Source organism: Pituophis catenifer, unplaced genomic scaffold (genome assembly GCF_029215685.1).
Source record: "Pituophis catenifer annectens isolate HBS135680 unplaced genomic scaffold, rPitCat1.0.hap2 SCAF_3, whole genome shotgun sequence".
Taxonomy (NCBI): Eukaryota; Metazoa; Chordata; class Lepidosauria; order Squamata; family Colubridae; genus Pituophis; species Pituophis catenifer.
The window spans coordinates 154,922,328-154,947,260 of record NW_027256883.1 but is presented as its reverse complement, the minus strand read 5'-3'; the positions used below and the strand labels follow the sequence as shown (position 1 = coordinate 154,947,260).

The 24,933-nt window shown below is 37.2% G+C and overlaps 1 protein-coding gene across 2 annotated transcripts in view; it reads right to left on the bottom strand.

Annotated features, from left to right (window-relative positions):
* BEND5 (BEN domain containing 5) overlaps positions 1 to 24,933 on the bottom strand; it is an 840,737-nt gene that overhangs the window by 669,235 nt on the left and 146,569 nt on the right. For both annotated transcript variants that reach the window (XM_070939555.1, XM_070939557.1), the window contains exon 4: positions 3,185 to 3,279. In XM_070939555.1, the coding sequence (XP_070795656.1) occupies positions 3,185 to 3,279 (95 nt within the window). The remainder of the gene's footprint in view (positions 1 to 3,184; positions 3,280 to 24,933) is intronic.

Sequence of the window (24,933 nt, the reverse complement as noted above, 5' to 3'; positions counted from 1 at the left end):
TTTTCCAAAGTTCAAGATTGGCATATAATAAATTCACTACTAGAAAACTCTTCTTCCTATGATAAGCAAGCTATTTTCATCAAGAGAGAAGTGGAAATCTGGTGATGGGGAGGACTGGGTTCAATGATGAGAATACATTCTTATTGATCAGTATCAATAGTACTATGTTACACCTATTAAACCAGAAATGGATTGGTTACCAGTACATTTCCAAGTGCAATTCAAGATACTGATTGGTTAGATACCCAACAGCTTAAAGATACAGTATTTAAAAGACTGACTTTTAGATAAATGCTGCCAAAAACGCCTGCTCAAGGTTCTTACCTCTCAGGAGTTGCAGCACAAGGAGGGTCAATGGCAGACATTCTGTATAAGACTTCCCTATTGTGAAATACCTTACTCTCCAAGATTAGAATGGTCTCCAGTCTCATGGCCTTCGAGAAAGTTGTAAAGCTGTCCAGGACAGCCTTTTGAAATTAAATGTGGAGTTGCTGATATCAGACTCAATTTACTGTATTATTATATTGTGTATTTTACTGTATTTATTGGAATGCAAACTTGGCTGCATGAACATCAGCCTAGCCCTGAAAAAGAAGAGAGGGTGAGAAATAAACTCAATATTACCCTGCTTTAACACTGTGATACTCTGTGTTTGAAATCTTTCCAAAGTTAATCAATGCATGCCAACAAATGTAATTGAATTTTGAATAGAATTAATGACTGGCATGTAAAGGAACTCTTGGTACCTCTGTTATGCTCTGGTATCTTTTATGACGATAACTGATCTGAACTTAACTAAGGGGTAGAGAAGATAAAACCACCTAGAGAAGTTAAAACCATCTCTCAGACACCTAATTGGGTCCAACTAAGGGTCCAATCCCTCTATACAGAGGTGTTAGGTAAAGATATGTAAGATTAGGAAAAAGCAAAACACTCTGATCTCAATGCATTTAACTATCAATTTATAATGAATGCATATCATTACAGCTATCTTTCATTTTTAGAAAAGCAGAGTGTTTTGGCTATATTTGAAAAAATATGCAGAGTATTTTTACTTTTATAAGTACACTTTTATAAGTGTATTTAAATAATATGTAAATAATACAGACTTGTCACAAGATAAGGACCAATAATGGTTTGGAAATGTTTTCATGAGAAAGTCAATGTGTAGATACAATACTTTTAATGACAAAAACACTGTTCATCTGTAATTTTTTTCTATGCAGTAAATACAAGAAACTGCTCATTAACTATGACCGCTTGGTTTCTATTACAGAATGATTTCTTCTTCAGGGATATGTATCAAAGTCCTGAAAGAAAAATCTATTTTTGGATACAACTGCACGAGCTAAATAAATCAAATTATCTATCATATCTAAACAGGACATTGCTAGGCAGGATAAACACCTATAAGATATTCTAAGCTTTTAAGTGAAAAAGTGAAATATAGTATAGTATACAAATATAATAAAGAGTGATAAGGTTACTATGGAAAGTAGATGTTTTCTTCAAATTTAATGGAGCATAACCAAGGCTATGGTTTTCCCAGTTGCAATGTATGGTAGTGAAAGTTGGACCATAAGGAAGGTCAAAGAATTGAGGCCTTTGAATTATGGCTGGAAAAGACTCCTGCGAGTCCCTTGGACTGTAAGGCAATCAAACCAATCAGTCCTAGAGGAGATCTACCCTCACTGCTCTTTAGAAGGTCAGATCCTGAAGATGAAACTCAAATATTTTGGTCACTTAATGAAAAGGAAGGACTCACTGGAGAAGAGCCTAATGCTGGGAACGATTGAGGGCAAAAGAAGAATGAGACGGCAGAGAATGAGGTGGCAGGATGGAGTCACTGAAGCAGTCGGTGTGAGCTTAAATGGTCTCAGGGGGATGATAGAGGAGAGGAAGGCCTAGAGGAAAGTTGTCCATGGGGTCATGATGAGTCAGACACGACTTTGCAACTAACAACAACAACATTTCTGGTGCAAAGATAAAAAAATGTATGAGGTAGCAATAATATATATTCCATTCCATCAAGCACAATGGCCAAAAACTATTTCTATGTATTTAGTTTTATATTTGTATTCTATTTTCCTTATTGTTTATTTTATTTTTGTTTGCAATATTTTAAATCCTCTGTTATTTCATGTAATAATAATTAGTCTGAATAGGAGTGTGTTTCTACTGCTTTTATTTATACATACTGGATAAATATGAAGAAAATAAAATGAAAAGGGCCTATCATTGGTACAGAATTTCTGCCTCGTTGATTTATTGTTTTTGAAAATATATACTGGTATACTTATGAACAACTTGCCAATATACGTTATTGAACAAAAGATGTAAGAATGTCACTTTTAAATATACTGGAAAAGGCTGAGTTTTCATTTCCTAATTTCAGGGTCTTTTCCACACAGTTTATATAGAATTATATTTCAATATGGAACCACATAAAAAGCATAATAAGAACTATTCAGTGAATTCTAAAGTTAATATTAAGACATGCTATAGGAACAGGGAGGTCTGAAGGTGGCACACATTTACTTAACATTTTCTATACATAATTGGGCTTGAAATTGCCTCATACAAGATCTGAGTAAACAGAAGACAATAATATTTCACAAACCTGCAGCTGTAACAGCATACTGATTGATACAACAAATCACAAACATTTTCTCATAGGAGAATAAAACAAAACAAAATTGCTAACTGTATCCAAATAGCCCAGGTAATATAGCTTTTGGTTCTCAAGACAAACAAACTGCTTTAAGAATATGTTTTGATCTATTTGTCTCGCTTTGTTTTGCCATGTGTAAAAGAACTTATGTCTAACCCACAGTTCTATATATCATTTGAAGTGCCCCATATAACCTTAGTCAAAAAATGGTTAACATTAGAGTGATCCATCCTTTAGCATTCAATTGAGCTGACTATCCAGTGAAATGCTATGAAAATGTGACAGGGAGATCACTCATCCTTGCTAGAGCCAAATACTAACACTGACTCATTCGCAAGGTCAGTCCACGCTATCAGAACAAATGCTGCTTTAGAAGGAAAACAGTGAAGCATATATAAAGAGAATAAAGATAACCAGAGCTTAATGAATCCCACAAAGAAAAAAGGAATGATTCTAAAATATCATAGCTGAAGCTCGCTCCGTAAAGACAATATTCACTGAGTGTTAACTTACCATTTAGGCCGGCTTGTGGATTTTACCATTGGAGCCATTCCATCTCGATAGAGGCTCTTTGTTTTACTGAAGTTGACAATATTGAAAATTACCCTCTGAAAGACACAATATAAGAAGAGAATCTCAGCTATATTGTATATCACACACACACTCACATTGGTTTCTAAATGTTGAATCTTTATAATTGAATAGTGCATAGCTTAAAACGCAGACAATAAGGCAACCATTTACAAAACCTCTCCAGGTCTATACTTTAACTTCTCCAGCATTCTTCTTAGAGTATTTTTTGTATTGTATCTAAATTGCCTGCCCAAGAATTGAAAAATATTTTGTAGTTAAGTGAGCAATTACTTAGGGTGACAATGGTTCCATGTAGGAATCTTTCAAACTGCCTAGGATTGTTAGAAAATTCTGCTGTAGTCTGCAATTGATAGTTGCTGTTTGTATTCCAGTAGTAACCATTCCAGGGGGACACAGAAAGGATAAGAAAATGAAGGAGAAAAGGACGGTGAGCAAAACTACAAAAATAGAACATATATTACTACTAAACCTCTTGTGCAATTTTCACCAGAAAGAAGTTATATTAAAGAAAACTCATGGGAGCATGTTTTGAATGTACCACATAATGAAAACATTGGGTGGATGGGCCAAGCCTTTCCTGTCTAATAAAGCCCCACAGACTACAACAAAAACAGCATAATGTTCTGATTCAAAACATGCATAATTATGTAATTACTGAATACATGAAATAAATTAGGAACTACCAACACATTGGAGCAAGTAATCATTTGGAGAAATAGTTTATTAATAAAAAATGAGCTAATTCATATTGTCTAATAACAACTGCTAAATCAGAGATACAACCATGCACATTAAACTAATGCTAAACAAAACTTAGTAACTGGGTGAGATAATGCAGGCAGTTGAACGGAATATATAAAAATTAGCTAAGATGATACCTTGATTCATCTGTTGATTCCAGTGATTTTTCAGTGATTTCCAAACAGGACTTCCATTTATGAAATGGTTAATTGGTATTTAACCAATTATCTGGGGGCGAAAGGAATGTTATTTCTAATTATGGATTTTTTGTGTGTGAATTTTACCCTTTTTCTGAACAAACTAGATTTCAGAGTAGCAGACAGGGGTGAAATGCTCCCGGTTCGGACCGGCTCGGGCAAGTAGGTAGTGATGATGGCCGGTAGTTCGGAGAACCGGTAGCAACAGAAGCTGGAGGCTCCGCCCACCCGCCCAATTTCCCGGAGTCGGGGAATGCACCATTCCCCGACTCCTACTGCCCACCTTTCTCCTGCAGCTGGCTGTCAGGGAAGGCAAGTGCCCGAAAGGTACCGGAGTCACTCACTCTCCTTCTTGAATGAGCCGCTCTGATCCATGCACCGGCTGCGCAAGCGCAGTTTATTTAATTCAGCAGCAGGTTAGATGTGCACTTGGCCGGTGCGTGGACCAGAGCGGCTCATTCAAGAAGAAGAGTGAGCGACTCCAGTACCTTTCGGGCGCTTGCCTTCCCTGACAGCCAGCTGCAGGAGAAAGGTGGGCAGTAGGAGTCAGGGAATGGTGCATTCCCCGACTCCGGGGAATGGGGCAGGTGGGCGGATGGGCAGAGCTCCAGCTTCCATTGCTACCGGTTCTCTGAACCACCGGCCATCATCGCTACCCACTCGCCCAAGCTGGTCCAAACTGGGAGCATTTCACCCCTGCTCCTACTGCTCACCTTTCTCCTGCAGCTGGCTGTCAAGGAAGGCAAGTGCCCGAAAGGTACCGGAGTTGCTCACTCTCCTTCTTGAATGAGCCGCTCTGGTCCATGCACCGGCTGCACAAGTGCACATCCAACTTGCCGCTGAATTAAATAAACAGTGTGCATTTGTGCAGCCGGCGCGTGGACCAGAGCGGCTCATTCAAGAAGGAGAGTAAGCGACTCTGGTACTTTTCTGGTGCTTGCCTTCCCTGACAGCCAGCTACGGGAGAAAGGTGGGCAGTAGGAGTCAGGAAATGGGGCGGGTGGGCAGAGCCGCGGGAGAAAGGTAAGGATGCGCGAGCAGAATAGAAATTTAAAAAGTTTTCCTACCGGGTTCTGTGGGCATGGCTTGGTGGGAGGGGGTCTTGTGACTGAGTGGGCGTGGCTGTGAGTGACTTTGAGTTGGCCACACCCACTCAGTCACAGGATACCTCCCCACCAAGCCACGCCCACAGAACCGGTAGGGAAAAAATTTAGATTTCACCTCTGGTAGCAGAATAATATTTTTATATAATATTTTATATAATATTTTCATATTATATAATTATTATATCTTTCTAGTGTTTCACATCACCCAAAATAGCAAGATGGCAATTATGATGCTTTTAATCAATACTAAAATTGAATTGATTCCAAACTATAGAGAAGAAGAGCCCTTGGGAGGAAGACTGCTGTTTTAATTTGGCTTATATTTGTAAATGCACCTTCAGTAACAGCAAAGGGGTTAGTTAAACTTCATGTACTTTCTGAATATATTGGATAGGAGGACAGGATTTTCACATCAGTGACTTTATTCTTTGGATACAATTATGCATGTTTTAGAAACAATTATGAGAAAGTTTCTAATTCTGCTAAATGTGAAATGACTAACAAAAGACAGCTGGTAGAGACTGAAAATAGTCCCATCTCAATCAAGTGTTCCTCCTCTTCTAATAATAATTTGGGTAAATCCAATCAACTAGGTAAAGCAGAGTGTATGTATTTAAAACTGTATAATGCGACAATTTCATCACTTTCATAGTGCAGTTAGCAAAATGCTGCAGTCTCTTCGATAAGCTATGCGCCACCTGAAATTCTTTCATAAAAGTGATTAACTTTATCAAACTATGCCACAGGATTAATGGAGCATAGAAACCTGAGGCACTAAAATATTAAACTATGGAATATTCTCAGTGGAAGTTAAAATCTGCTATGTAGCCCATCCAGTGAAGTGTATAAAATTTAATAACTTCAGTACATACCCAAACCAGAAACCTAAGCAGCCTGCTCACTTCATCTCTGGAAGTGAAATAGTGCAGTACAATGTTGTGATACAGTAAGCAAACATTTGCTGAACAGGTAAAGAAGTTTGCTGGTATACAGTATATCTGTTCTGCCCCAGCTCCGGATTCCCAAGGATTGTGACATGCACCAACGGTCCTTATTAAAGTTATAACGTACCAAGAATAAACAAAGTCCAGCAAAGGTTGGCAACCAGCCCAGAAAACAAGATACAATAAGACACTCACTCTCCAAAATGCTCTGTAATAATTACACGTTGTTTCCAGCAAAAAATTACTAACTGCGTGTGACTTAAATAGGCTAAGGGAGTGGCCAATTATCCTCAAACCTTACTCTCGAGGAGACCTCCTCCTCCTTAGTAGCCACTCCTGCCTTCTGGCAGCCCTGCGTGCTCGAGCATTGAGGAGAGGCTCCTCCACTTTGCTCTCTCCACTTGAAGGAGCCTCTGGAGATTCTGAAGGCCCTGGCTGAGTCTCTGCCTCTAGCACCACATCCTCTTCAGCCTCCTTGCTGTCCAACACGAGCGCCGGCTGCGCAGGCTGCTGGCACGATCCCACACCAGCCTCCTCGTCAGGATCAGCCAGGATCCGCGCAGGCCTCTGGCGGGCCACAACAATATCTGTGTTCATATACAAATGTATGTATGTGTTAATCTTTTTTTTAAGATTGCTACTGGCTTTGTTGAAGTTTTATTCTAGGGAAGAACTTTCTGCTTGCTCCTTGGTACTTCCCAAGTGCAAGAACAGACACCTTTATTCGCCAGCCCACTGCTGATGCACCACAAGCTAGTGTTTTCCAACTTTCCTTCAAAACTGGTGTTCTCCAACCCAAGCTGTTTGAGGCTCATCAAAGTGGATAGTCTCCAGCATTTCATTGCATTCTAGTGGTAACCCAGTTCACGTTGCTTGAACTGCTTGCGCAGTTCAAGCAATCTCATTCATTACAGCAGATAGTCACAGCCTCTCTAGCCATTTTGGCCTTGGTAGCCAGGGCCACCAAGATACTATGTTCTCTGTTGGTTAGCAGTTGCTGTCTTTTTATAATCTTATGCTTCCTTGAAGGATTTCCATTAGCTCAGTAAACTATGGTCAGCCAAAAAAACTCATGCTCCCTTCAGCCCTTAAATTTTGCAGCAGGCACCATTTTAGTTTCTACCCAGATTGAGTAAAGCATGCTCCCCTTGCTTTCGCACCACTTCCTCGTAGTACTGCATGTACTACAAGTACTTCCATTCCCTTAATTTTTTTTTTTTTAAAAAATTAAGTTTCAGTGTAGGAATTCTATTTTGTTTTATGAAGCTGAACTCTGTTCTTCCTTCCTATAATTTTATATATAATATAATATATGCTATAATATAATATTGGACCTACAAAGGAATATAGGAACAAAGGAGCAACCTGTTCCCTATTCCTGTGATTATTCCATTCATGTTGTTTTAGTTTTTCAATGACTGCTGGTGTTTTTATTTTGCACTTTATTCAAACTGTAACTTTATGTGTATTGTAAAGCAGGGGTCCCCAGGTCAGGGCCCACTACCAGGCCGCAGCCTGTTCGAAACCGGGCCATTTGAGTGATGGGCAAGTGCACATGTGTGCAAAGCTCCACTTGCGCAAGCAGCAGGTCCTTGCAAAGCTCCATTTGTGTGGGAAGAGGATACTTAAGTGGAGGTCACTTGTGCTCATGTGTGAAACTCCACTCGATGGTAGAAGATCCCAAATCCTGCTCTTTCTCATAATAATTGTCTTAAATGAAGGAATTTATAAAATGCTGCTTCAAACCAGTTAAACAAACATCGTTCCTGGAAATTGCTCTTGAAATTAAGGACTTTATGGAATCCAGTTCATCAACAGTTCTTAGAATATTCGATTCAAAGGATAGATTTATTTGTGAATAATATTTTCCCTGAAAAGTTTATTTTTTTCCCCTAATGACTACTTGCTCACCTCATTAATGAATGGCACATATTTTATTGCCTTTGATCTTTAAAATTGGGCTAGGAAGAGCATGGTGAGTCCTTGCATCCTAAAAGATTACCCCAGTAATATCTCTCTTGAGGGACCAAGAACTCCATATTCAACTGCATCTCAGGAAGGTTCAGCAATTTTTATGCATAATTTGAGAATCCGGCATGAGGAAAAAAGTTATCAAGAATATATTTTTTTCTCACGTGACATAATTCAGATTTGAGTTTGAGGATGGCAGGTGAAATGGGAAACGACTGGGTATATGTGAGATTCACATATTGAAGTAGTTCTTATTTTCTCCATTAAATGTTAAGAGTGGATGAAAAAAAGATGCTATTTGTAGGTTTTTAAAAACATTATGTCTCAGGAAAGAGAGAAAGAATGGGAACGTGGTAAAGAAATGAGTGACTTCCAACCACTATTTATATGAGCACCTTTCATAATTTACCAAAACTTTCTTAACTACACGTTTGTTAAACCCAAAAATGTAAAAGTGACAAAAAATAAGGCAAATAAGTGACTCTCACCTAGAATTATATTATATTTTTATCTGAATTCAGCTTCTAAGCAAACTAGTATTTGGTATTATGCCTCCGTAAGCTGACAACAATTACCACAATCAGCAGCACTTATCAAAGATATTTTTGCAGTATCAAAACCAGTCTGGCGGTGAGCCAGGTGTGCTTGTTTCTATACATATCTGCATATTTTACACATAAACACACCTATTTAAGCTTCATTTGATGATGAAATGGAGCTGCAGGTGCATACTAAGTCTCTAATTGGTTAATGCAACATCCTACGTTTCTCCTTCAATTAATAACAGCAATACAACATCACTCCTACCTTTCTCGGAATGCAATTTTTTGTTAATGATGAGGAAAAAAACTCCAAAATGGACTAAAGTAATAATCCCCCATAATAAATCATGCAAAGGTTTAAACAAAACATAAACTGTCTGAGCTCTGCAAATTCCAAAGAAAGAAGTATTTCATATTACCAGGTATCAAATTAAAAATGCTGAAGGTGCTATGTGAATCTTTTGTATATTTTCTAGAATACATAAGATGGGATGAGGTTTTGATTACCATCTGATTGTCATATACAGGTAATCCTCCGTTTACGACCACAATTGAGCCGAACACTTATGTTGTTAAGTGAGACATTTGTTCAGTGAGTTTTGCCCCATTTTACAACCTTTCTTGCCAGAGTTGTTAAAGAATCTCTGCGTTGATAAAGTTAGTAACTCGGTTGTTAAGTGAATCTGGCTTTCCCATTGATTTTGCTTGTCAAAAGGTTGAAAAATGTGATCACATGACCTTGGGACACAGCAATGGTCATAAGTATGAACCAGTTGCCAAGCATCTGAATTTTGATCAAATGATTGTGGGGATGCTACAAATTTTTCAATGCCATTGTAACTTTGAATGGTCACTAAATGAACTGTTATAAGTTGAGGATTACTTGTACTTTCTGTGACCAAAATTTTGTATAATTTATGTTGCATAAGCATGGAGGAGAACTGTAATTCAGTTGAGAAGCACAGGCATTATATGCAGAAATTAAATAATTCAGTCTTTGGGATTTTGAGGTATAGATCTATAAAACTCCTGTCTGTAATCCTAAGAGACTATTACCACTATGTGTACCATCTGATTGAGTGCTCTCATTCACCAGAAATGCTAACTGTCACAGCTTATACTCATTTCAAATTTCTCAACAAACTTTCTAATTAAAGCTTATAAAGTCCTTATGTTGAATTTTTTAAGTTTAAAAATACTTACTATATTTAAAGTCTAAATCTTTCCCATGGAATACATTATCATTTTTGAGTTTAAATACTTTCAGCATGTAATAGTCTCCTGCCTATTTACAAATATTAATGGCTCATTTACTACTAACGAAGGAAAATATTTTATCAATTGTGGAGGGAATTGTAGGGACTCTTAGTTGATATGTTACAGGAGCACCTGTGCCTTGTTATGTACAAGTTGTTAAAGCATTGCATAGCTACAAAACGTAATTAATAAAGCAATAGAAAAGTAAAATGCACAGATTTCTCTATTACCTAAACCGGGGTCCCCAACCCCTGGCCTGTGTACCAGAACCAGGCCGTGACATGCCAGAAACCAGGCCACGTAAACAAGCAAAGCCCCATCCATGGGATGCAGGCAGCACACAAAACCAAACCCCCTCTGGTCCGCGGAAAAACTTCTCTCCCTGGAACTGGTCTCTGGTGCCCAATTGGGTGCCACTGATGTAAACTTCCTATTAAATCTGCTTTGAGAGAACAATCCTATAAATTTACTTCTAAATCAATGTGGGATTACATTATAAGAGGAAAAAAATAGTATCAAAGATGCCAAAAGAATAAGATGAAGAACAATGGCTATTTTAAACCATTAACTTTTCAATTTCTATAAATCAATTCACAAATCTATCCGATTTGCTGGAAGACATAGACAACAGTCAAATGAAAAGTAATATGTCTTTAAGCTACCTGTAGTTTAAAGACCTGTAGCTTAAAGCCCAAAAATACTTCCATTGGCATCAGTGTAAGAACCATTACATGCATGGTGAACATGTGAAAAAGCAAAAAAAGTACAAATACAACAAAATTTTAAACATGTATATCCATAGGAAACCAGGGCTTTTTGTATTAGGACTTATGGACACCCAATTAGAAAGGTCCCACAGAAGACTGGTTTCATATATAGCAGTGATGCTATAATATGTAGAAAGATGGAAAATCCCAAAAGTTGTGAACTTTGAAGATGACAGAATTTGCAGAAATAGCAAAATGTATTTGTTTGACAAAACAGTAAGTACTTATATAAAAAGCTTGGAAAACCTTTATGGACTTTTTGTTGAAAATGGTCAAAAATGAAGAGGTGATTTCTGGAGTTGGTGATTAAAAGGGTTGATTAGGGAAGAAGATAAATATGTATTATAATTCTAAAGGAGAAGAAGTGCTAAAAGCTTGTGTGTAACAGCTGTAAAGAAGATTGAAATTCATTTCCTTATATTTCTTTTCCTTTTAATTTCTTATCTATCTTGTTTTTAGCATTTTTCTTTTATTTTTTTATACTTTCCTTTTATATTTTTCCTTCTTTATTTTTGAATTATGTAAAATCTCTCATTAAAAATGTATTAATTATTAATATAAACTTTATAACACAGAATTAATAGGTCACATTATTGATGTTTTCAAATACATATGTGCAAGATGCATTTTCTACATGGTGACAGAAGAGAGGAAACCTTCAAGGGTTTAAATTTGCTAGCAACTCTCATCAGGCTATAAGGACGAAGCTAAGGAATTTCTTTACGACCAAGAAACAAAGCATCCATCCATGACATATCATCACAAAGCTTCACCTGCAGGGGGAAAAAATCAAACCCAGGATTTGACAGGAAAACTCATGGCTACAGTTTCTTCTGACATTGATGTTGTATTGATATGGATTTCCTTTATATGATACCGTTGTCAACTTAGAATGTTACACTACAACATTCAAAGCTTTCAAACAGTGATTTAGCAGAGTTCATAAGCATAAGAAGGAAATGTTGTGGCAACATTGCTAGTCTTATGACTCACAAGTCCCTCAAGAAGCAATGGCAAAGTTGGATCTCACGGCTGTGCCCCTTTGTGTATTTCTAGAGGGAAAATATTTTTTGTATATTTTGATGATAACTACACAATGCTTAGTACAAAAAGTCTTAGTGAAAAAAACCTTCCCAGAATGTATAATTCCCTAATATATATTCTAGACTGGCAACAGACATTGTGACATGTTATAAGCATACAGTAGTCATACTTTAAGTATAGCCATGCATTAAACGTCTGTTTCCACATAATTAGAAACTGTCTCTGTGTTTAGGCATCCATATTCTGTTCAATCAATATTACAGCTGCAAGTGGATAGTAACAGCTGGCTGCTTTAGAGGTTTACTTGCACAAATCTGCTGATATCTTACATCCTCAAGAGGAAGCAGCTGGGACTGATTCAAGTTTTCGTACTTAGTGATAAATACTATTATGCAGGGAGAAGCAACACTATAAACTTTAATAAAAACTGCCACTAATTCAAGTATTAAATGCATCCTTGAAAACTGGGTGCTCAATAGAATCCCATTTTTCATGTAGATATACACAAGAACTTTTATTGTGTGGAAGAGAGTTTCATTGAGATCTTTTTCTCCGTTATTATACTGCTTGGTTAGATAATGCTTGCTGTAAAGCCAAAAGTATAGCAACCTTTTAACACGTTATTTCTAAACATTTCTAACAATTCCATTTACAGTAGAAAATTATTACAGAAGAATCCAGTGTGTGTAACACACACACACACACACACACACACACACACACACAAAATCTTAGCACAGTGAATTTTCCTAGTGGGAATATTTAGAATAAAATTTAACTAAAAAAAGCTATACAAGACTTTGTATTCTTCCTATATGGTATCTTATTATTATAATTCTTAGGAGAAAGTTTTTATTTTCATTAACGCTTTACAGCAGCCTTTTTATAAAATCTCATTGATTTTTAATCAGTAAGTAGTTTCCCTTTTGATCTTCTTTTACTAAGAAATCTGACAAAAGCTGACAAAAATGTGATACATTAATCAAAGCAAGAAATAATAATTTAATATGTCTAATTGTTTCACTTTGTAACATAATAAATTCATAGTATATCATTTTCATGTCTAATGTCATGTAGAATTGTTTGATCTGCAAGTCTTGAAATTTACTCTTATTTTTAAATTCATCCCTATTCTTTGTGGTCCCAGAACAATAAGTGCCATTGGTACCTACCAGTCTTGTCTGTTACTGTCACTGACAACTCCAAGACAGCTGCAATTTGCTTGTTCAAAATGTTAAAAACATGATTGCACTGGTGGACTAACAAATACTATTGCACTTGATGACAAAGTGCTGCTTAGTTCTCTCTTCTTTATATCTCTGCCTTTTAACAACAAATTCTTTCCTCTGTTCAGTCAAGTTAAGTAGCCACAAATTTAACCTAAAATGCTCAAAAAGATATTCTACACATAGTTTTCGGCTACAAAAGCGATTTGGAATCTGCAGGAATGGGCGCAATTTCCAACTAACTATTGGTTTCCCCACTGACTTTGCTGGTGGAAATCTGGTAGGGAAGGTCTGAAAACCCAGTCACGTGATTATGGCTCATTGTGACATCATAATCACAAGATGGGCACAATCTTGTGACTTTAAGGACACTGCAGTGATCAGAAACCTGAGGATAATTATATGTTATTGGCCCTTGTTCATTGCTGTAATGACCTTGAACAGTTGCTGAAAAAGTGGTCATAACCCAAGGACTGCCTGTATTTATTTAGAAATATGGAAAGCATTCCAAAACTAAACCTTTTAAAACTTGAAACTCTGTATCCCATGCTCAAAATATATCATGGGATCATATATCCAAAAGATTTTAGCCACAGAACAAAATAGTCTGGTGTGTCATATTTGGAATCAAACACACCTATTTTGAGCAATACTATCTTGAGGCCTCTATGCATCACCTGGCTGACTGGTAAATCCTGTTACAGAAGATATATGGCTCCTATCTCTGAAGGAATACACTCAGGAGAGGACACAAGTCTTCGGTTATGGCTCTTCCTCTCTTAGCCATCAACAACAGACTTGAGTGAGAGGGTATTAACATGATAAACAATCACTCATGCCTATCCTGCCCCAGGCTAAATACAGACAACACACAAGAGAGCTGGTTGCAACAGGGAGCACACACATAAACACAAGCAGGAAAGAAGGTCCCCAAATCAAGCAAGTTTTCCTTCTCAGTTTACAAGTCCAAAGCAATAGCAATAGCACTTAGATTTATATTGCTTCACAGTGCTTTACAGCCCTCTCTAAGTGGTTTACAGAGTTGGCATATTGCCCCCAACAACAACCTGGGGCCTCATTTTACCGACTTCGGAAGGCTGAGTCAACCATGAGCCAGTGAGAATCGAACTATTGGCAGCAGTCAGTCAGAAGTAGTAGAATGCAGTACTGCGTTCTAAGTACTGCGTCACCATGGCTCAAGCAAATAAGTTGTGTGTGTGTGTGTGTGTGTGTGTGTGTGTGTGTGTGTGTGTGTGTTTTTAATGGCAACTGCTTCTGATGATTACCTATCTCAATAGCCTACAGGTACTCTGGTAGAGGTTGCTCTGCTAAGTCTGGAACAAGCTGTTCATTATAAGTCTACTCATTTGAAAATTAGCTTGCCATGACAGTGCCTGAATAAATAACTTGATAAATGAACTTTTCTCCCTTCAGATCACCTTCCCCTTGCTGTACTTCTTCACTCTGCCATTGCAGGAAGATGGAGAGCTATTATTCTTATCTCTAGAGCACGCCTGTCAAACTCCCAGCCCGTGGGCCAGATGCATCACACACTGGCTACGCCCACACCCGGTTTAGTGAAGGAGGGGAAAGCCCCAATATGTCACATGATGATGCCGTGACACCATGAGTTTGACACCCCTGCTCTAGAGCAATATTTCTCAACCTCAGTGCTGGCTGCTGGCTGGTTTGAAGCTGAGATTCATACACCTTAAAGTTTTTGAGATTGAGAAACACTGCTCTAGAGCACTGGTAGCCACCTGCCCACTATTTTATCATCTGGATATGATCAAGAGTGAGGAAGGAAGGCCCTCCCTCAGACTGCAGTCCCCAGTTTAGATAAATCAGCATGTATAGATGGAGGAAATGGTGGCAGGCAAGGAATCCAAAGCCCATTTACAATATAGAACCACTTGTCACTCATGCCATTATCTACCAGTCCAGAAAGTAAAGGACTGTTTATTAAAGATATTCTTTTTTTGGGAGCAAAGTTAGTTATATGAAAACTGAAAAGGTATGTAAAGGTGGTAAATTCAAAGCTGTACATGTGCATTGTTTTTTTTTATGCACAAATATTAATTTAAAGAATACAAATACAAGATTGACTTGGCTTAATTTGTTAAATATTCATATGTCATCTGTACATGAATTTGGGTCATGGAGAAGAAGAGGTAAGCATCAATCTACATGTCAAACTGAAGTAAGTCTTCAATTTCAAATCATATTCTTCACCCCATTCAGAAATTGTTCCTGTAAGGGACAATTAATTTGAAATGTTCTGGCCAGCTGTGCTTATGGTTTACATTTTTTCTACAGCTCTAGTTCCATCCTGACAATGATTTAAAAGATTATTTCTTATTCACTATCTGACTTGCCTTTCTAGTTGTTGACAAAAACATTAATGTTCAAATTCCTTGCTTCCTCACAATAAGCCTTAGCCAACATTTTACTAATATATTTTATGGCATAATTACAATTTCTCTATTCATTTTTGATTGAATTCTTTATATAAAAAGTACTAAAGAAAAGGCTAAAATTTGAAATGAATATTATCTACTCACAAAGGTAATCTTACATTATTAATAATTCGACCACATTCCAACTTTTCAAAAAGCAGTAAGAGGAAAAGAATAATTTTGGTGTTTACCTCTCCAAGCTAGAGGGCTTTCTAAAATTACTTCCCTGCTCTGAAATTAATTTTCATCTCACAAATCCACCTGTTTAGAGGATCAGAGAAAATGCAGCACTTACTGAGTAACAATATGCAGAGTAGCTCCAATCTCTTTTCACTGGAAAGAGAGATCTAGCTTTGCACCTGGATTACATATATCTTCATCATGCTATTCCCATTCACAATAAGCCACCAAGAGGCATTACATAGGGATGGCTGTACATCTTAGCTCTTCAGACACTTAATATCATTATTCAGAAATTGACTTCATTGGTAGAAGGTTCAAGGATACAATTCAGCAAGATTATGCTCTATTTTGGGGACAAGAATGAAATAATGTATAAACATGTTTGTCCATTGCAGTATACAGAAACGGAAGCCATTTCTGTATACCCCTGGGTTGAAATCCCAGAGTTTTTTCTACTTACCTTTCTGAGTCAATTAATGATCACTGTCCTGATGGGTTTATAATTGAAAAAATATTTTATTTAGGTTTTTTTTCTTTTAATAAAAATTAGGAATCTAGTCTCCAAGCCTCAAAAAGTAAGGAACATACTTCACAGATGTTAATTATTTGTACTTAGAGCTGCTCTGAGAATCTCTTCCCCAAGAGTGCCCCCTCTCTCCCTCTTATCTCCTTGTGGCTGTCACCAGCATGTAGTTCCTACCTTTCTTTCTCCTTGCTCCAAATCAAACAACCTCATCCCACAATATAAAATGTGAGATGCAATATGAGATGGTGGGGATGTGTTGTACAGTCACTAGGGGTCAGGTCCAGCTCACTACCTCATCCTCAATCCATTTCAATTCAATATAATTGCAAAGGTATCTTATGATACCTTGCCATATTTGGTATACAGCAGTTAGTAGAATAACTAATTGAATTATTATTTTTAAAGGTGCATTATAGTTCACAAAGTCTGAGTGCATATTTTAGGGTTTTTTTAGAAAGAAATCCAAATGAATCAATTTCAAAACTGAAGCATATCAAACACTGATACACACAAGCTCCAAAAAGAAAGAAACCCTCCCCCCACTACATTGCATAGGTATTTTTACTCTAACGAAGAACAAAACCAATTCAGTTGCCTTTGCTTTTTCACCCCTTGGGATGACCTTTCAGGATAAGAATTGTCAGTGCCTTATTTATAATGGCAGATCTCAAGTTTGATTCTGGCAGGTTTTGATCACTTTATGGCCCAAAAGCTTTCAAACACAGAAGAATCTGATGCCTACTTGGCATCCTGTTGTGTGTTTAAACCTCAAAAGCAACTTGCGGTCCCAGAAGTGAATTGCTGAAGTGGTGTAAACAAAACACAAATGTCACAAAATGATGAATATCTCATACAAAATATCTTTGTCAAAAAGATGACATCTCAGCATTCCCTGAAAGATATCTGTAAGAGATTCATGCTCTGAAAATAAAAATTTGATTTACAAAGCAGAAAACAAACAAGTAAGAAATATCAATAATTCAGATTATTTGTTCATGAAACACAGAAAGATGCACAAAAAGAATCAAATATCAATTATTTATATATACTCATTGTACTGCGACAGTGGCAGTTTAGAAGCGTTCTCCTGGGCCATATTAGCATATGCGATAGAAGAGGTCACAACAATGACAGGCTACTTTCATGAGAGTAGAATCTGTTTTTGAATTTGTGCAGGTGCTAACCTTATTCTTTTATGCCAATCACGGTGTTTACTGCCATCACTGATTATCAAGTCTGACAATTACAAAACTAGTTCCTTTTATATATTTGTCATTTTTTTCTAATCATAGTGAACTTATCATATAACACCCCTTGCATTGTTAACATAACAAAATTTCCGAGAGGAGAAAAATAGCTACCTCAGATAAGCATTGTTCTTACCCTGAATTAGGTCCATTTAGACTGACAAACCTAATTTAGGTGACCTGGGGTGTCACCTAACTAAGCCACAGCTAGTTTCAATGATCATGTGTGATGATCTAGCAGGATAATCCAATTGTAATCACGGATACTTGCAAGATATAGAAATGCACGGGAATCACTGAGCCTCTAGCTCACAGGTGTTGAAGTCGCAGCGTTACGTTGATGTCACGTGACGTTTCGTGATGTTTTTTCTTCTTCGCGGAGCTGGGCTGGGCGTGGCCTGCACATGACGCATCCAGACCGCAGGCCGCCAGTTTGACAGCCCTGCTCTAGCTGAATAAAGCAAACATTCAGATACAGGGCATCTGCCAATATGACACCTCTCAGAGAAAAGGCCAGAAAGAGCCAAAACAAAATGTTAAAGCACTTTGGATGCAGTGGACTGAATCATCTAGATAACACCCTTACTATTGTCAAAATAATGATGCTTTCATATATTGAGCTGCAGAACTTTTTCATATAATAAAAAGTATAAAAAGAATATGTTACAACAGTTGTTATACAGCACCTAGAGTCAATTTGGAATTAATGGTGCCTGAATTGAATAACTTAAAAGAAAACTTTTAAAAACCTTGAAAATCCCTAATATCCATTAAAAAAATCCTGTTTGTTAATGTAAAATCTTAAGTGTAAAATATTTTGCTCAATTTTGCTCAATTCGGGTTTCAAGAATATTGTAGAAATCATACTGTGGGGTTTTTCTTCAAATTTAAGTGCAGAATTATGCCTTGAACTAGCATTTTAACTTATTTATTTAATTATTTATTTATCCTCATATCTTAAAAATGGGAGTCAATTTTATACTGGGATATATTCTTGAACATCTGCATCGACTATCATTTCAATATCTAGCTCCCCTGGGAAGTGATTACCTTATGCTGCATTTTGCATTTTCTTTCTCCCCTTGAAAACAGATGTGGGGGCTGAGCTGTAGGGAGTTCAAATATAGCTTTGTGCATTGAATATGCGTACAGAATTTCACTCTACTATTTCAGTATTCAATGAAGATCATGTTCCAAACAAGCTGAGACACTGAATATAGATAAGTATCTTATCACCTGTCTTACAAAACATGCCTATTAAGAATACAAGATTATAGAAGGAATAAACCATCTATTAAGTCAATCAAATTACAGTACTTTCAGAAATCACACACACATAAACGTTCCATTTCTGAAAGTATTTCATGTATACCTTACTGTATTTTCTCGCAGCCTTCATTAATAAGAGCTTTTTTTTTTTTTTTTATGAAGATGAAATATTCAGGGACTACTGTTTGTAGAAATTTGTCTTCTTTACTTTTTAAATTTTAAAACATATATCCCAATTATTAATTCATTCAATAATCCATGTCATATAAAGGATCTGCAGATGCTGTACAGCATTAAAATGGCAAATACTCCTAGACTAGAAATAGTTCAGAAGCAACAAGCAAATTAGTTCTTTCCAAGGTCAAGCAGATTGTTGCCAGAGTAATGGAACAGTAGGAAGTTCATGTGAAGTTAAAATCATGTCTCCCATGTGTGTTCCAAAGACAATTCCAAAGTTACTACCTACTGATTCAGCTTCTGCTTTGCTGGTTAATATTCCCTTTTGCTAAATTATTGTCATATATAAACTCTTCAATATTCTTGAATTTATGCTTATAATCAATATTACTTTTTCAGATACTTTCATTCTATTTATATACCTTTGCATTTAGCAAATTGTGTTGAATTTGGCTTGGGAATGTTGGAAGCTGCTCTGAATGAATCATTTTGTTATACACACACACAGGGACATACACATGGACACACACGCATACTTTCTAAATTGATATTTGCTGATCATCATATCAAATTGTACAGAATAATATTGTGTCTAGATGCAACATAGAAACTATATTCATATAATTTGGGGGGAGGGGATTGGACACACTGAAACTAAATACATAGGTTGAATTTACAACAAGCTAAGCTATAATTTGGTTGACTGGTCAGAGTTTAATTGTCAGAAAGTATTTTTGTCATACTATGATCCAGAGTACACAGAAAGTATCCTGTATGTAGATGGCTTTTAACAGTTCTCTAGTTGTAGATAATAGAGGTAGTCCTCGACTTACAATAGTTCACTTAGTGACTTTTCGAAGTTACGACACTGAAAAAAGTTACTTATGACCATTTTTCACACATATGACCGTTGCACCATCCCCATGGTCACACAATTTACATTTGGATGTTTGACAACTGATTCACATTTTTGACTGTTGCAGTGTCCTGAAGTCATGTAATCCCTTTTCGCAACCATCTGACATGCAAAGTCAACGGGGAAACCAGACTCACTTAACAAATGTGGCAAGAAAAGTCATAAAATGGGGCAAGAATCTCACTTAACAACATACATTTCAGTTTTACTTGCTGTATGTGCAGCCCATTTCCATTTCAATTCTTTTACTCTCTTGATGATACTGTATACTTCCGTTTGTTCTCTAATCCATCTGCAGGTCTTTCTATCTTGTCTTGTAATGCTGAGCATGTATCTTTCCATGGCTCTTTGGGCCATATGTAGCTTTTGTATTGATTGTGAAGTTAGTGTCCATGTTTCATTGGCATATGTTAGAGCAGGTGGCACACACTGATCATAGAATGGATCCCATTGGATAAACAGTGTCCACAAAAGAGATCTAAAACAAGATGGATTGCTGACATCAGCAAGTATTGGGGGCCCAACTGGTAAAAGAAAGCTCAGGACCGTATTGGTTGGAAACATGTGGAAGAGTCTTTCATCCTGCAGGGGATAGACAATGGCTAAAATGATTATGATGATGACTTGGAATACCAATACTAAAGGAAATTATTTGATTGCCAGATTATTTTTTGACTCGTCCATTATTCAATGTATAAACCTCTCACTTCCATCAATTACTCAATCACATGGATATATTGCAACCTGTATTGATACTATGAAGACGTTTTGTGGGATATCCTCTATTCCCATGTTTGTGCAAATACCAATTATGCCAATCTGTGTGGATGGCCGCAATATTTCCGTTCATTAAAATCTGATATCAACACAGTAGGTTTATATACCATTGAGAACTGAGGTTACTAAAATAACTAGCTTAAACTTTTAATCTCACAAATCATAGGCAATAAATCTGTAGGGGTATGTGAAGGAGATAAACTCTCTCTTTTGATTTTGCTTTGTGCAGCAGAGGCACTCTGCCTTATGAAACACTGAGTTGAAACTAATGGTCTTGGCTCAAAAACATTGGTGTCTACTCATGCATTGCCTATGTGTGAAGAAATCTTTGGTTGGTTGAGGCAAAGTGGCATGGATACATTTGGAGGAGGGCATTTTGCTTCACAATTTTATCATGATTTATTTCAAGTTTTGTCACAATGCCCTTTCAACACTATGCACACAACGAATTGTACAAAGGAAATCCAATAATAGAGAGAAAAAAATTCTCTATTGTTGGATTTCCTTTGTACAATTAAGGAAGGATAATATGATTTGATTAATATTCCCATTGTATTACACAAGCAAAGCCACCTATGTTTAAAGTTTTGTTTCTTATGAAAGATCTAAGGAACCTCATAATAACTGGTTTGTCAGTGAAAAGGACAACCTGCCATCTTCTGAACATACCACTTATTAACTTCTGATACAGCCAATACTTCTCAAATAAAAGCTTTGGTAAAGTGAGCTGTCTGGCTTTTCTTACTTTCAACAGTATGTAGATCAGCTCAGTAAGAATGAGCTTCCAGAAATATTATTTTCTTCTGAATTTCTTCTTCACCACTTTGAATAAATCAATTATAGATGAAATAATTAACCTCCCTTAATCTTCCAGCTAGGATATTGTGTTCTCAGCTGCATTCACTCTGAAAGTTCCAGTATTAACCATGTCCTTTTATGAAGTTTCATTCTGAAGAGAACAGCCTTCATATTTTTCTCAGCAGTTGCCTTGAGAAGACTGTGGTGGAACTTTCTTGGATACCATCCAAGCAGATGACAAATAAGCTATCTTTCCAATAATCAAAACACTGTCATTATCTATTTCTAGCTCGGTAATGGCAATTAACATAGCAAATAAACAACCATCAGAATATAAATTGTACAGGAATGTCAGAGACTGCAAACAGCTCTCTGACTATGAAACCACCTTGCTGGAATCAAACACGCTGATAGTCTTAAAGAAGACATTGACTGCTTTGTTCACACTATGTACACTGAGTTCCTTTTTAAAAATATTTATTAATGGGTTATTGCATAGGTAATCACATTAGAACTGAAATCAGATACTGTATGCCATTGTGCATTAACAGCTAAAGTTATCCTTGCAAGAAAAAGGAAAAAAAATATACTTGTAAGTTTTGTCAATTACCTTATTGAACCAATTTGAATAAGTGGGATTGTGACTGAATAGCACACTTTTTAAAAGACTGCATCAATTAATTATTACATTAAAAAATAAAAATAAAATTAAGATTAGCTGATTATTCTAATAATCAATGGAAAATTGTGTTAATATACACATTCATATAAATTAAATTGAATGATTAATTGGTGAAAGGAACCCGATTAATCAGCTAAGCATTCTTCAAGCAGCTAGAAATAAATAATTTCTGAAATACATAGAATTATGGCATTGGCATAAAGTAACGAAGACACTGTAACAAATCCAGCAGTGGAACAGATACAGAAACAAAACATACAAGAACGTGATCAGACCTGTTAAGTAGGACCCACTTTGTCATCTGAAAGTCAGTTCACTCAGCTTTAGCAGCATTCAATTCTCAATAACATTTTGTTCTGGGTCCCTGTCAAGTTATTCTAGGCTGTGAAATTGTCAGGCATGATGGATGACTATCATCCTTCTGCTATCTTTTTGCTTGTTCCTTAGAGATTTGCAGCTGCTGTCTGCAAGATTCTTTTCTTTGTTCCTTTTTTGCACAACATGCTGAAATGAACAACAGTAATTATGAGAAAGCCTACACTACAATTATTTTAGTATATAACTTTTGATAGACATCTGTAAAAGGCAGAATATTCAAGTGTGATTAGTAATGATAGCTCTCCCTGCTTTTATACTAATGTGCACAGATATTTATTTGTATGTAATTTTCACATAAACCATTGCCTTTGATTCCTCAGTGTTTTTGTCTTTGCTATTCTATTATGTGTGCATGCCCAATTATAAACTGGGTATCTATGTTTGTATCGAAATCCCTCTATCTCTATCTTTTAGACATCTGTCTGCATTAACCTATATATAAACTGTAACACTGTAGAAATGGGGAAAAAATAATAGGCCATTCAATTGACAACAGAAAATTAAGTATATATTTTGCATGCCTAAGCAAACCATAAATACTGTCCTATTATAACTTAAAAACTACAGCTTATGGTTAGGATAATTAATTATTACTACAGCTCTATAAAGCAGTGGCTCTCAACCTTTGCTTCACCATGTACCCCCTTTAAATACCTTTTGTGGCCATGGACCATGGCCACGGACCCCCACGATTTAAATAACATTTCTCCAAGCCTTAACGGACCCTCGGTGACATCATGGTCCCCACGGGTCTGTGCACCACAGGTTGAGAACCACTCTATAACATATTATAATGCATGGTTAGGCAGCATAATGTATTCTACATATGTTGGAGTATAAAGGTCAGAGACTGTAGTACAGTGGACTAAAACACTGTTATTAACATCTGCTGCTTGCAATTACTGCAAGTTCAAATCTCACCAGGCTCAAGGTTGACTCAGCCTTCCATCCTATCAAAGGTAGGTGAAATGAGGACCCGGATTGTGGGGGCAATAAGATGACTTTGTATAAATATACAAAAGTATGAAGGCTATTGCTTAATGCATTGTAAGCTGCCCTGAGTCTCCAGAGAAGGGCGGCATATAAATTAAAGCAAAAAAAAAAAAAAAAGCAAACCCCAAATATCGACAGGGTACTAGCCTGCCTACCTTTGTCTAATGCTACCTGATTGAAAGCTAGTGAAAAATGACTGCACTTTAAGAAAAGACTTTCCAAAAATGATACTTGAGACTTTATACGAAAATAAAGTATCAATCGGTGAACAAATACTTTATGAACTGGCTTTTTCTATTTTCATACAGAGAAATAATTTCGCCTCAAACAGCAACGTTTTAACAGGACATATCCCCATATATAAAATTGTGAACAAGAATTAACTAATTACAAAGAGCCACCGATCAGAATGGACAATATTGGGCACTAGAGCTACAGGAAGACCCATTTGCATATCATTCCAAGATCAAAACGCTAAATTTAGTAGAAAACATTTCATTTTTTAAAATATATTTGTTTTTCTCCTCCAAAACAAGTGATAATGATAAGATGACGAGACCTCATGAAAAATCACTTCTGACCCTAACCGCCACCGCCGCCATTTTGCCATCAAATTTAAGTGGATAAAGTCAGGGTATTTTTTTTGGGGGGGGGAGTAATAGGGGAATTGAAGTGATTTGATTCCCAAAGGCCACTTGCAACCTCATTTACCTCTAAATCCCCCTCAAAATCCCCCTGCCGTGGCCAGGGGGGCTTTTCATCAGGTTCGCCTGATTCGCCAGTTGCGTCCCTTTCTGGATTGGGACTCCTTACGCACAGTCACTCAGGCACTCGTCATTTCCCACCTGAACTACTGCACTGCTCTCTACATGGGGCTCCCCTTGAGATGCACCTGGAGGCTCCAGCTGGTGCAGAATGCGGCTGCGCGGGGGATTATGGGAGCGAGAGGGCGCTCCCATTTGACACCTCTCCTGCGCGAGCTACATTGGCTCCCGGTGGACTTCCGGGTGCGCTTCAAGGTACTGGTTACCATCTTTAAAGCGCTCCATGGCATCAGACCTGGGTATTTGCGGGACCGCCTTCTGCCGCCAATAGCCTCCCACTGGCCAGTACGCTCCCACAGAGAGGGACTCCTCAGGGTGCCGTCAGATAGGCAATGTCGGCTGGCGACCCCCAGGGGAAGGGCCTTCTCTGTGGCAGCACCTGCCCTCTGGAATGATTTGCCCCCGGAGATACGGAGGATATCAGATCTCCGGGCTTTTCGCCATGCCCTAAAAACTTTTTTCTTCCATCAAGCAGGGCTGGCGTGAAAAACACCCCCCCCATTTTTGAGATATTAGATTTTTTAATTGTTTAATGGGTTTTAGTTGTAAGGTTCTTAATGTTTGGCCAAAGGGTATAATTCTTTTAAATTTTTAAATTTTGTATTGGATGTTTTTTACTTGGCTGTGCACCGCCCTGAGTCCACTAG